This window comes from Barbus barbus (genome assembly GCF_936440315.1).
Source record: "Barbus barbus genome assembly, chromosome: 19".
Lineage (NCBI taxonomy): Eukaryota > Metazoa > Chordata > Actinopteri > Cypriniformes > Cyprinidae > Barbus > Barbus barbus.
The window spans coordinates 25,447,737-25,458,854 of record NC_136747.1 but is presented as its reverse complement, the minus strand read 5'-3'; the positions used below and the strand labels follow the sequence as shown (position 1 = coordinate 25,458,854).

Genomic DNA, 11,118 nt, shown 5'->3' with positions numbered 1-11,118 from the left:
CCCCTTGGTTCTGAGCCACCACTGTAGGGGTCTCATGTACAGCAGCCCAATAGTTATCACGTTAGATGCAGCTGCCATCAGACCCAGCAGTTTTTGAAACTGCTTGACAGTGAGTGACTGGCCTTCTCTCACTCTCTTGACTGACGTGAGGATCGACTCAAACCGAGCAGGGGACATGCATGCCTGCATCGTGGTTGCATCCCACACCACGCCTAGATAAGTGGTTCTCTGTACTGGAGAAAGCACACTTTTCTTGGCGTTCAGTCTCAAGAAACTGGAGCTCGCTGGAGTCAGCTGCGCCCTGGAACTCTGGCAGAGTTGGCAGACTGATCTCCTGAGGGCACTGAGGAGAGACGGACACCGTGTAATGCGGTGTAACCCGCTCTTTCCCAGAGGGGCCTGCCCTCATAAGTCCTGGGCCATAGCATCAGGAGGACTGCCTCAGCTGAAGCCTTCTATTGAAACGACCGTCCTCAGACCCGCATCATTTCTAGGAAGACTAAACTGATAGAACCAGAGCCTGCTCAGGCAAGACCCAATGAGACACGCTTGGCATGGGCTCCCACATCGCTAAGTGCCTACTGAGGGAACCAGTCTCTCGAGACTGGCCTCTGGTGTACCTAGAGCTGCTAGCTCGGTGCCCTGAAGCGGAGGACCGGCAGGAGATGGCCAAACCAGCTGCGCCCTGGAACTCTGGCAGGGTTGGCAGACTGGTCTACCGAGGGCACTGGGGGGAGACGGACACAGTGTAATGCGGTGTAACCCGCTCGTCCCCAGAGGGGCCTGCCCTCGTAAGCCCTGGGCCACGCACTTCAGGGCTTCTCGGTCGAGGACCTCTCAGACTGAAGGACGGTCCGTAGATTTGGCTTAGTCCTAGAGTCCCCGACCCAAAGCGTTTGCCACCTCGGCCCCGCCACGGGGGGGCGCGGCTATCAATGCTCTATTTTTGTGCCTCTCTGTACAAGGAGCTGGTATGCGGCGGGGGCTGGTCCCGCCCAGCAGCCCCCTGAGCTAGAGATTGGAGAGGGAGGAACCACTGGAATGCCGCCGCTTGTTTACGGGCCTCCTGGTACCTGTTGACGACGGAATGACGAACTTGAAAGCAATAAGAGCGGTGGCTTTGCACTTCCTCTGGACTGAAAAACTGAATGACCCTGGACTGTTGTTGTGATTTGACGATGACTATTGTTAATGTTTTATGTTTTTTTCATGCATTCAATTAAAAAAAACGAACGGCTGTGACTGTTATCTGAGGCAGCAAGTGCATCGCATTATATGCTTTCATCAACTTTTACAGGTTATATAACATTTATTGTAGCTATATGGGTGCCCAGTTTTCCTTGTTGTTTAATACACTTGCTCAAAATCTCAAATTAAGAGTTTATGAACAGGATATTTAAAACGTACAGAACTAGGCTGTATTGGCTAGACGGCAAATAACCTCCTACTTCTCCGCTCTTCAAGCACATAAAAACATTAGCCTTCACAGACAGTGTTTGAGTAAAGAAAACGCTGTAATATTCAAACATCAATTATTTATTTACGCTTTCATTGCTAAAAAAGCGCAGATCTTTCTCCTCCAGGCTGCATCAATCTGAATGGAGGCGGGGTGAAGTTACGAGGTTTCGCTGAGAGAAGTTTTACTGACAAGCTCTTTTTAATGCTTATCATTGGTTAAACATTTTTAAAACCCTCTGATTTAAAATAATAATAACAAATTATAATAGAGATATGAAGTTTGGAGAATTTTTCAGGGCACACCTGACTGGGCTAGGCTTGAAGCCCGTGCATTAATGCGCCCCTGGCCCCAGACCTGTATCTGAAGTAGCTGATCAGTCATTAAAACAAATGCAATTGTGCAATGAGCACAGTCAGGGTGAGTCATAAGGTTTCACAGTAAAAACTCTCAATGCACTTTTGGGGAATTGCTCGTGACCTTCTCAGACTGAGCAAACACCAGGGGCAAGTTCAGGCTCACACCGGTGCCCAACGTTTTGTTCCGGTTTCCAGGTTGAACTACATGATTCCTGGAAACGGTGTGGAACGGGTTTGAGAACGGGTTTGAGATATGTTTTCTCTTGTTTGGTGGGTGTTTAAGAAATGTCAGCCCAATTAGCAGCAACATGTATATAAACCACGTAGACAGATGCACTATAGGTCCAAGTGAAGTATTTAATATGTGTCCGCTACAGCTCGGTATGCACAACAATTAAAGATATTAGAAGACATGTTTGTCATAAGAGTTTTATAGTAACATAGCATATCAACATGATGATGATGATGAATTTGTAAGTAAATGTAATTAACATCTAAATAAATTCACAAGAGCAAGTATATTGTTTTGCACGTTTAGTTACATTAAAGGCAAAATAACTGAAATAATAAGCGCACAAGTATAGATCTTCTTTAACTCTAAATATGTAATAATTGCAACGTCTTCTGGTCCATATCCTTTATCCTGCTAGACACTGATTAGTGTAACATAAAAATACTATACATATTTATATATTTTGCTATTGTATTTTGGAGTGACACTTTCTAACTTTTCGATCCTCCTCTGATTATATAATGGTAAATATTACAATATCATAGCACAACAGCAGTGAGCAGCACTAATGATAAGCCTACTCACAATAAAAATAATAAGGTCATATAGTTCATAACACAGTCTAAGTAGTGGATTATCCTTCATCCTGAAATGTGAGGCAAATGTTGGATCACAATAATTAGGAACCACAGTTTCCACAAACCCCTTCACTCGATTGGGATGTTCTCTTTTATTCTGGACGGCAAGGGCAGTGACTGTAGCATAGAGAGTATTTAGCAGTATTAAACACGTATTTATACCGATTTCATCAGGCTTTGAAAATTCTTCAGAAAGAACACACAGAGTGATCTTCTCAGCTGCCACAGCTGCAACTCTTCCGTCATCAGAGCAAGGTGTTCAACAAACCGTTTCCGTTTAATAAACGTTTTGCACCGTTTTTTCGGGGCTGAACGTGGCCCTGGATCTCTGTTATGAGATACTACGAACTACAACTAACCAATCCACATCGTTCAGCTCACGAGCACAATCTTGTTTTAACCCGCCCCAGCTGTTGAGCAAGCAGCGCAGCGGACAGACAGGATCAGACCGTTTCATGTTTTTGTGAAAGCGTCCAAACCTGAGCAATGTCTGCAAACAGAGAAGGAATGCAAACCAATCTCATCGACGGACTTGACGATGACTGCAGCAGTCCAGAGGTGCGATATTCAGGTATGACAATCACAGCATGCTGCCTTAATGTTTACAGATACATAGTGTGTAATGAGACCCGTGTATCGATCCTTGTAAGGCAGTAAATAATAACGAGTATGCTATATGTGTTTATGTATTTATGAAGAGTTTATTTGCAAAAACAGATAACTGTTTTTGTTTTGTGTCGTTTTTTCAAAAATCATATTTTTTTGTGTGTTAGTTAGCTGTATTTGCTAGTTATTTTTTTACCTAATCAAAATAACCTGACTGCAGTTTGATCGAGATTAGTTGGATTGCACAATGAAAAAACATGACTTTTGAAAATTATCTGTTTTGCAAATTAACTTTTCATATATATATATATATATATATATATATATATATATATATATATATACACTGCAAAAAATGCTTTTCTTGCTTAGATTTTTGTCTTGTTTCCAGAAAAAAAACAAGACAAAAATTAGGTGAGTTTTTGCTTGAAACAAGCTCCATAATCTGACAATGGGGTAAGAAAAATAGTCTTGTTTTCTGTTTGACATAAGATTATTTTTCTTACCCCATTGTCAGATTATTGAGTTTGTTTCAAGCAAAAACTCACCTAATTTTTGTCTTGTTTTTTTCTGGAAACAAGACAAAAATCTAAGCAAGAAAAGCATTTTGCAGTATATATATATATATATATGTATGTATATATAATACATACACACATTTGAAAAAAAGTATCCATGAGTTAGACGGGTTGGCAAATGCTTTGGAAAAAAAAAAACTGTTGCTGATAAAATTTTCTGATACATACACCAACAGATGTTTGTACATTTTTTCCACAGAGTTAAATCACAGACATTAAATGAAAAGCGTGCTCCATGATATTTGTTTTATGTGTTTTTCAATGATCGATTCTTAATTACATTGCTGAATATGAATATTTGTTACATTTTTGAACAAAAATATCTTAGATGCTGCAGTTGTGTAAATGTTTAAGAGGTTTTACACTAGAAACTCCAGCTTGACAACCACCATTATTGGATAATTTAGCCTACTGATCAATACTCTCAGGGTTTCAGTTAGCCTGGCAAAAAAAAAACAACAAAAAAAACTGTTAATGATTCACTGAAATGGACCACATGTATTCCAGAAAGCATTCAAAAGTTTATATTTCTTGTCAAAAAATGTTATATGAACCTGACTCATTCATTTACCATTGTGTACTGTAAAATTGTGCATTTCGACTTGTAAGTTTTTATACAGTTATATTGTAAATCCAGTTGTTTTATTTGTTTCGTTCTAGCATTTCAGAACCCAAATAAAAGGAGAACGCAATTTTGCCAAGATCCCTTCAAGGTGGCAACGGCATGCCTGACTGCCTTCTGCCTCATCTTACTCATGATCCTGGTGGTCACAAGTGTCCACAGCGGTACTTCTCATTTCTCACTTACATGACTTTGGTGTGAGTCTGTTTATTAACAGGTCTGGACATTAAAACACATTTCCAGATTCAATTTGATTTGAATCAATTCTGATTCAATATATTCAGTATCGATGCCCATTTTGCTTATATATGAAACAAATTCTCTTTCATCGGCTATTTCTGAAAATTATACAAGGAAACATCTAACTTGATGCATTATGGAAATGTTAATTTAAAAATGTAAAAATGACAGTACAGTTGCTAAAAACCTGCATTTCTTGTTTAAAAAATACAGTAAATTATTACGGTAAACTTAGATACTAATTAGTCTTAAGTTTCAAATGTAATGTTTAATTCATTACTTTCAGGTAATTGTGAAATTTACTAGGATTTTCTGCGTGAAAATAATTTTTACACCAATTTTCTTTTCAGTGAATATGTAAAATTCTTCAACTAGTTTTAACGTCTGTTTTAAACTTGCGTTATAATCAGAATCTTTCTATTTTTTTTTTTTTCTCTTGATATCCCCTGTTTCTTTTTATAACCTATCGTTAACACACTTCTGCTTTTATTTCTTTTCTTGTGTTTTAGGTAAGGCACGTTCATCTGATCAGGATTCCCCATCCAGCGCTGCTGAATCGCACCGGCAGAAGGGCTATGCTAACATATCGGCTCTGACTGAGGAACTGCAGGCTGTGAAGAAAGAAAAGAGTGAACTGGAGAAAGAACGGACGCAGTTGAAAAACAGAATCGCTGAGCTTGGTTAGTGAGGTGCAAGTGCATGCATTTGTGCTATCAACAAACAATATGTTGCATTTCATAACATTAAAATGTTGGGCCTTTTTAGAGGCAACCCCTGCAGCGCAAACCACTCCAGTACCAACGAAAAGTCCTTGTACTGAAGACTGGAAGCACTTTAACGGCAGCTGTTACTACGTCTCAGAATACCGAAGGAGCTGGCTGGACAGTCAGGCGTACTGCAAGCGACAAGGAGGACATCTGGCCATCATCCTCACAGCTGAGGAACAGGTAATGAGTTCTCTTTCATTTGCATTTATGTCAGAGAGAGAGTGTGTGTGTGGGTGCGTATGCAGATATGTTTGCTGCGCATCTAATGGCCTCAAGTAACACTGACCTTTAGACATCAATATCTGTGTAAAAAGCACAGCAACTATTGCCCAAGAATATACAAAAGAGGAAGGGATCTTAGTTGAAAAGCATGTGAGCCAATGGATTCTTGTGGGGTTTTTTTTGGACTGATTTTAATGATATTTGACCTTGTGACTTGATGAAGACGTTCATATGGAACCTGCTGCCCCGTGGATACTGGAACGCTTACTGGTTTGGCATAAGTGATGAAAAAGTAGAAGACGACTGGTACTGGGTGGACGGAACTAAACTAGTTGGAGGGTAAGAATATCAAATATAATATCTTTACAGGTTTAAAACTCTTGTGCTGGAAGTCAGATGCGTACAGATTCTTGGAACACTTCAGTGTTATGACACATCTCACATGGAGTTAAAACTGCTGAATCCCATTTTTTTTATTTCTCTTTTGGATAGAGGTCTTGTGGTTATACACTGAATCATCTCATACTTCCTGTCTGTTCTTCCTCTTTGTTAAAAAACAATATTAATAAGAAAAACCGAAAAATGTGACCTTGCATAAAATAATGTTCTTATCTATATAGCCTCATTAGAGATTCATTATTTTAGTGACTACTTGGGAATCAGAAATTGACATTTTACCCTTTACATATCTAATTATTATAGGGAAAGTATACAGAAAACATTTTTCTTTTCTTTTATTCTTTGATTTTATTTTATGAAAAGCAGTTATATGGTCATAAAGGTCTTATCGCAGCCTGATTAATGTATTATAAAATTAATCAGGGTAGAAAATGGTTATATAAAAATATAATTACAAATGTTTTGAGTGCAAGAAACATTAGGTCATTCCTGGGATTCGGTAATATTTCAGTCCCCCAGAGTTTCTAAAGTGGTGGTTCGCCAAAATTAATTGTTTGAAGCTTTTCACAAAACTTTGGGATGCCCATTATAATGAATAAAAATAATTATTGCATTTTTTAATATTTTTTGCATAAAATAATGTCTTGGATCTATCTTAAACAAGCATTTTGTCATGTCTCTAAGGGTTATTATTACTTAGAAAATTATTAACAAAATGTGCATAGTGTCTGTGATTTTTGGCAACAATGAAAGCATTCGTGTTCCTTTCTTGTAAAAAATATTTTTCCCAAAAAATGCTAAGTACTTTATAAAAAATAGACTTTAAAGTTATGTCCCTAAGTCTGAACTCAACCCCGTCACACTATGATTCTACACCCATAATACTTTAGACTCCACTCATATGTGGCGGCATTTACCAGAAATGACATCATTCAGGTCTCTTTAATAGCGGTGCAGAAAATAGTTAGTAGTATAATACTTTTTATTCATGTTTTTGAGGCATGTTATAGTCAGGGAGGATACTGTCAAGCTTTACAACTCAACCCCGTCACATAAAATTAAGATGGAAAATTATTACTTTTTCAACATTTTAAGTACAGTCAAAACTTTACATACACCTTTCAGAATCTGCAAAATGTTAATTATTTTACCAAAATAAGAGGGATCATACAAAATGCATGTTATTGTTTTAGTACTGACCTGAATAAGATTTCACATTAAAGTTTACATATAGTCCACAAGAAAAAAAGTTGAATTTATAAAAATGACCCCGTTCAAAAGTTTACATGCACTTGATTCTTAATACTGTTACCTGAACGATCCACAGCTGTGTTTTTTGTTTAGTGATAGTTGTTCATGAGTCCCTTGTTTGTCCTGAACAGTTAAACTGCCTGCTGTTCTTCAGAAAAATCCTTCAGGTCCCACACATTCTTTGGTTTTCCAGCATTTTTGTGTATTTGAGCCCTTTCCAACAATGACTGTATGATTTTGAGATCCATCTTTTCACACTGAGGACAACTGAGGGACTCATATGCAACTATTACAGAAAGTTCAAACGCTCACTGATGCTCCAGAAGGAAAAGCCATGCATTAAGATCCATGCACATGTCCACTTAAACATTGACAAGCATCATACATCAGAAATTGCACCCAAATTTGCAGCAGAAAGACAATGTTGGCCATGCAGGTATGTTGACCCAGAAACAAGGGGATAATATGAGAGAGAAACAAAACCAAAAATGTAAATTTAAGGCAATGTATCCCTTCAAATGTGTCTTCAACCTCGTCACACCTTGTCACATTAATATTTTTTGAAAAATATAGGAAAGACAATTAAGAACAAAAGTATTTCTTGCTGATTACTATCTGACATAAGGGCTAAAATAATAAAATTGTGGTTTTAGTTCAAATGTTATATTAAAAATATTTTATGCATAAATAAAGAGACCATAGCGTATTTTAGCCTCACTTTATTTTGCCATTGTCATTTTAAAAATTATGCTACTTCCATTGGTTAAAAGCCTATATATCTTAAGGAAACCAGGCTGTCTGACTGGGACTATTTAACCCCCATAGAAACGCCCTTCTTTTTCCTCCATAGCTTCTGGGAAGATGGTGAACCCAACAACCATGTTAATGAAGATTGTGGCTACATGATTAAAACAAATGTGTTAAGTCGTGTGGCTATAAAGAGCTGGTATGACGCACCCTGTTACATGTCCTTGCCCTGGATCTGTGAGAAACTGGTGTCCTCCTGATCTACCATCATCATCATCCTCTTCACCACCATTATCAACCTCATCATCACCATCAATAATTCATTGATGCAGGTCTCAGGGTTTTCAGTCAGTGTTTAAAATGTTAAAATGACTAACTGCAGTCATGGGTTTAAAAATGCAATTAACTGTTTATTTTAATCTGACACCATATGTCACCCTGGAGCAAAAAAACAATCTTAAATCGCTGGGGTATATTTGTAGCAATAGCCAAAAAAAAAACATTGTATGGGTCAAAATGATTGATTTTTAAGACATTAAGTAAATATCATGTTCCATAAAGATATTTTGTAAATTTCCTACCGTAAATATATCACAACTTAATTTTTGATTAGTAATATGCATTGCTAAGAACATCATTTGGACACATTTAAATGTGATTTTCACAATATTTTGATTTTTTTTGCACCCTCAGATTCCAGATTTTCAAATAGTTGTATTTCGGCCAAATATTGTCCAATCCTAACAAACCATACATCAATGGAAAGCTTATTTATTCAGCTTTCAGATTAAAAAAATTGACCCTTATGACTGGTTTTGTGGTTCAGGGTCACATATGTGCATTAATCTACATTTAGCTATGCTTTTTAACACAATGATTTAGTGATGTTTTACATTTAACTGCTTGAATTTTATAGAAAAATTAATTGAGGCTAACAAATTTTTTTTTTAAGTCATTTTATAAAATGACCTGTTTTCTTATAACTTTGGCTGGCAGTTCCATTTGCACTCAGTAGGGCACAGCATTGAGTCATTTCTTTCTCTCATCCCATTTAATTTGTAAGTTTTCCTGCATTAATATTGACAAACTTATTTCTATCACCCAAATGTTAAAAAATAATCACAATAATCCCTAAAAGCCATGCCTTTGTTGTTGTTTTTCTAGACAATGTGCATCACTTTAGTTAAGGTTAATTTTAAGAGCAAATCCAAACCAGATGAATTCATTTAGACCATTTCAACCACACTAGTTCAGAAATGTGACCAGCTAAACTCTAGTCAAAGTTTTTGGAAAGCTATACAGACAGTCTTTTTTATCTTCTTTATCTCTGTTTGGCATACAAAACAGGCCCTTGCCCTGTGAAGATCTAGGCTGGATTTAAGCATTTGCGTAAGGTGCACGCATGGATGCATTCTGGATCGTGTCCTTTCACGTCCCAGCCGAGTGTTTTTTATGACAGTGCCGTGCCTGATTGACACAGTTACTCATAGTGAGGCCACCTGCCTAATCAAAGAACTATATTTTACGTACATTAGCTTAATCTTAATCACAGTCCATAAACAGGTCGTGTAGACTGAAGGAAAACAGCACGTAGGCTGCATTGTGTTTTGAGCTCATTAAGATCTGTTAGGGCAAAACACCATTATCAACCCCTGAACAGGCTTGTGGATCACAAATGGCTTTGTTAAAGTCACTTTAACACCATCATAGCGCTTATCCCGTTTGCACCAGAACAAGCCGAGCTGGAGCTTTAAATGTCTGTCAGGTCTTCATAGTATGAATAATAGTATTTAGATTGAGATTATAAAATTAACGCCAAAAATTGCCATATGTTTTCTGCAGTCAGCCTTATTTCCTGTGAATGTGTGGGACTTCCGGTGCATTAGCCACTATAGTTACGTAAATGACCATGTACAAGAACAGTAAAGTAAAGGTCAAAGGGTCATTCCGTGTGAAATCAACCAAATTTCAGATATTTCCCCAGCTCAAATTTTTGATTTTGCTAATATTTTTTTCTGAAGAAAGATAAACATGTATAGTAATGATAGCCCAAATATTAAATGTCATGGACTAAGTAATCCCCTATTTTGTAGAAGGGGGTCAAAATGGCAATTTTCACCTGAGATTCAGAGCTAAATTACAGGAATTAAAAATGGCTTCAGAAAGATAGCAGCATCACAATGTTATTTCTACACAGAGATTGGTAGGTCTGTTAGTAAAATCTGTTGACTTTAGTAATCTTCGTTGCATTATGTGCCAATGATGACCATTCAAAAAGGTGGAAACAGCCATTTTCAAGTTTTTTCTCCAACGTTTGCATGCCAGTAACTCAAAAAGTATTAAAGATATCTTAATGCCCTTTTAGATATTGGGTCTTAACAAACTTTCCTTTTGGCATCTTCTTTTTTAAGGCCCTATGTGGTTCGGTTCTAGAGATGTTGGAATTTCAATATGGCTCCAAGAATAAATTGTTAAACTGTACATATTTTCAGTGGTCAAAAACCAAATTTGGGTCAATTTACAAAAATATGATTTTTTTGTTGTTTTAAAGAGGAATGTCTGAAGAACAAATAATGTTGAAACTAGAGATGTATCTCGTTTGGTTCTGTCAAAACAACTGCATTGAACATACCTGTCTGAGTGCCATAAATATAATTTTTCCAAAGTTTGCATGCCTATAACTCAAGAAGTATTAAAGACATCGCAATGTGATTTTAGTAATAAACTTTTCTTTTGGAATCTTCATCTTCATTTCCCTACATCGTTCAGTCACAGAGATATGGGGGTCTCAATGAGGCTCCATTTTCAGATATTTTATTGGCTGAAAAGCAAATGTTGGTCTACAGATGACACTTATTGTATTTAAAGCAGAATGTCTGAAGAATAAGTAATGTTGAAACTAAGAATGCATCTTGTTTCCCTCTATCAAAATAATATGCACAGAGCATACCTATCGGAGAGCTAAAAATGCACTGAAATTGTCAAATTGAGGGATGTTATC

General features: G+C 37.2%; 1 protein-coding gene across 1 annotated transcript; it reads left to right on the top strand.

The window, feature by feature from the left end:
- The first annotated feature begins 2,756 nt into the window (after nt 1-2,756).
- LOC306885367 (C-type lectin domain family 4 member F-like) lies at nt 2,757-10,860 on the top strand. The gene is made up of 6 exons (XM_079441826.1): nt 2,757-3,256; nt 4,530-4,655; nt 5,241-5,411; nt 5,497-5,678; nt 5,944-6,059; nt 8,221-10,860. The coding sequence occupies exons 1-6, from the start codon at nt 3,172-3,174 to the stop codon at nt 8,375-8,377; spliced, it is 837 nt and encodes a 278-aa protein (XP_079297952.1). The 5' UTR covers nt 2,757-3,171; the 3' UTR covers nt 8,378-10,860.
- The last annotated feature ends 258 nt before the right edge of the window (nt 10,861-11,118 follow it).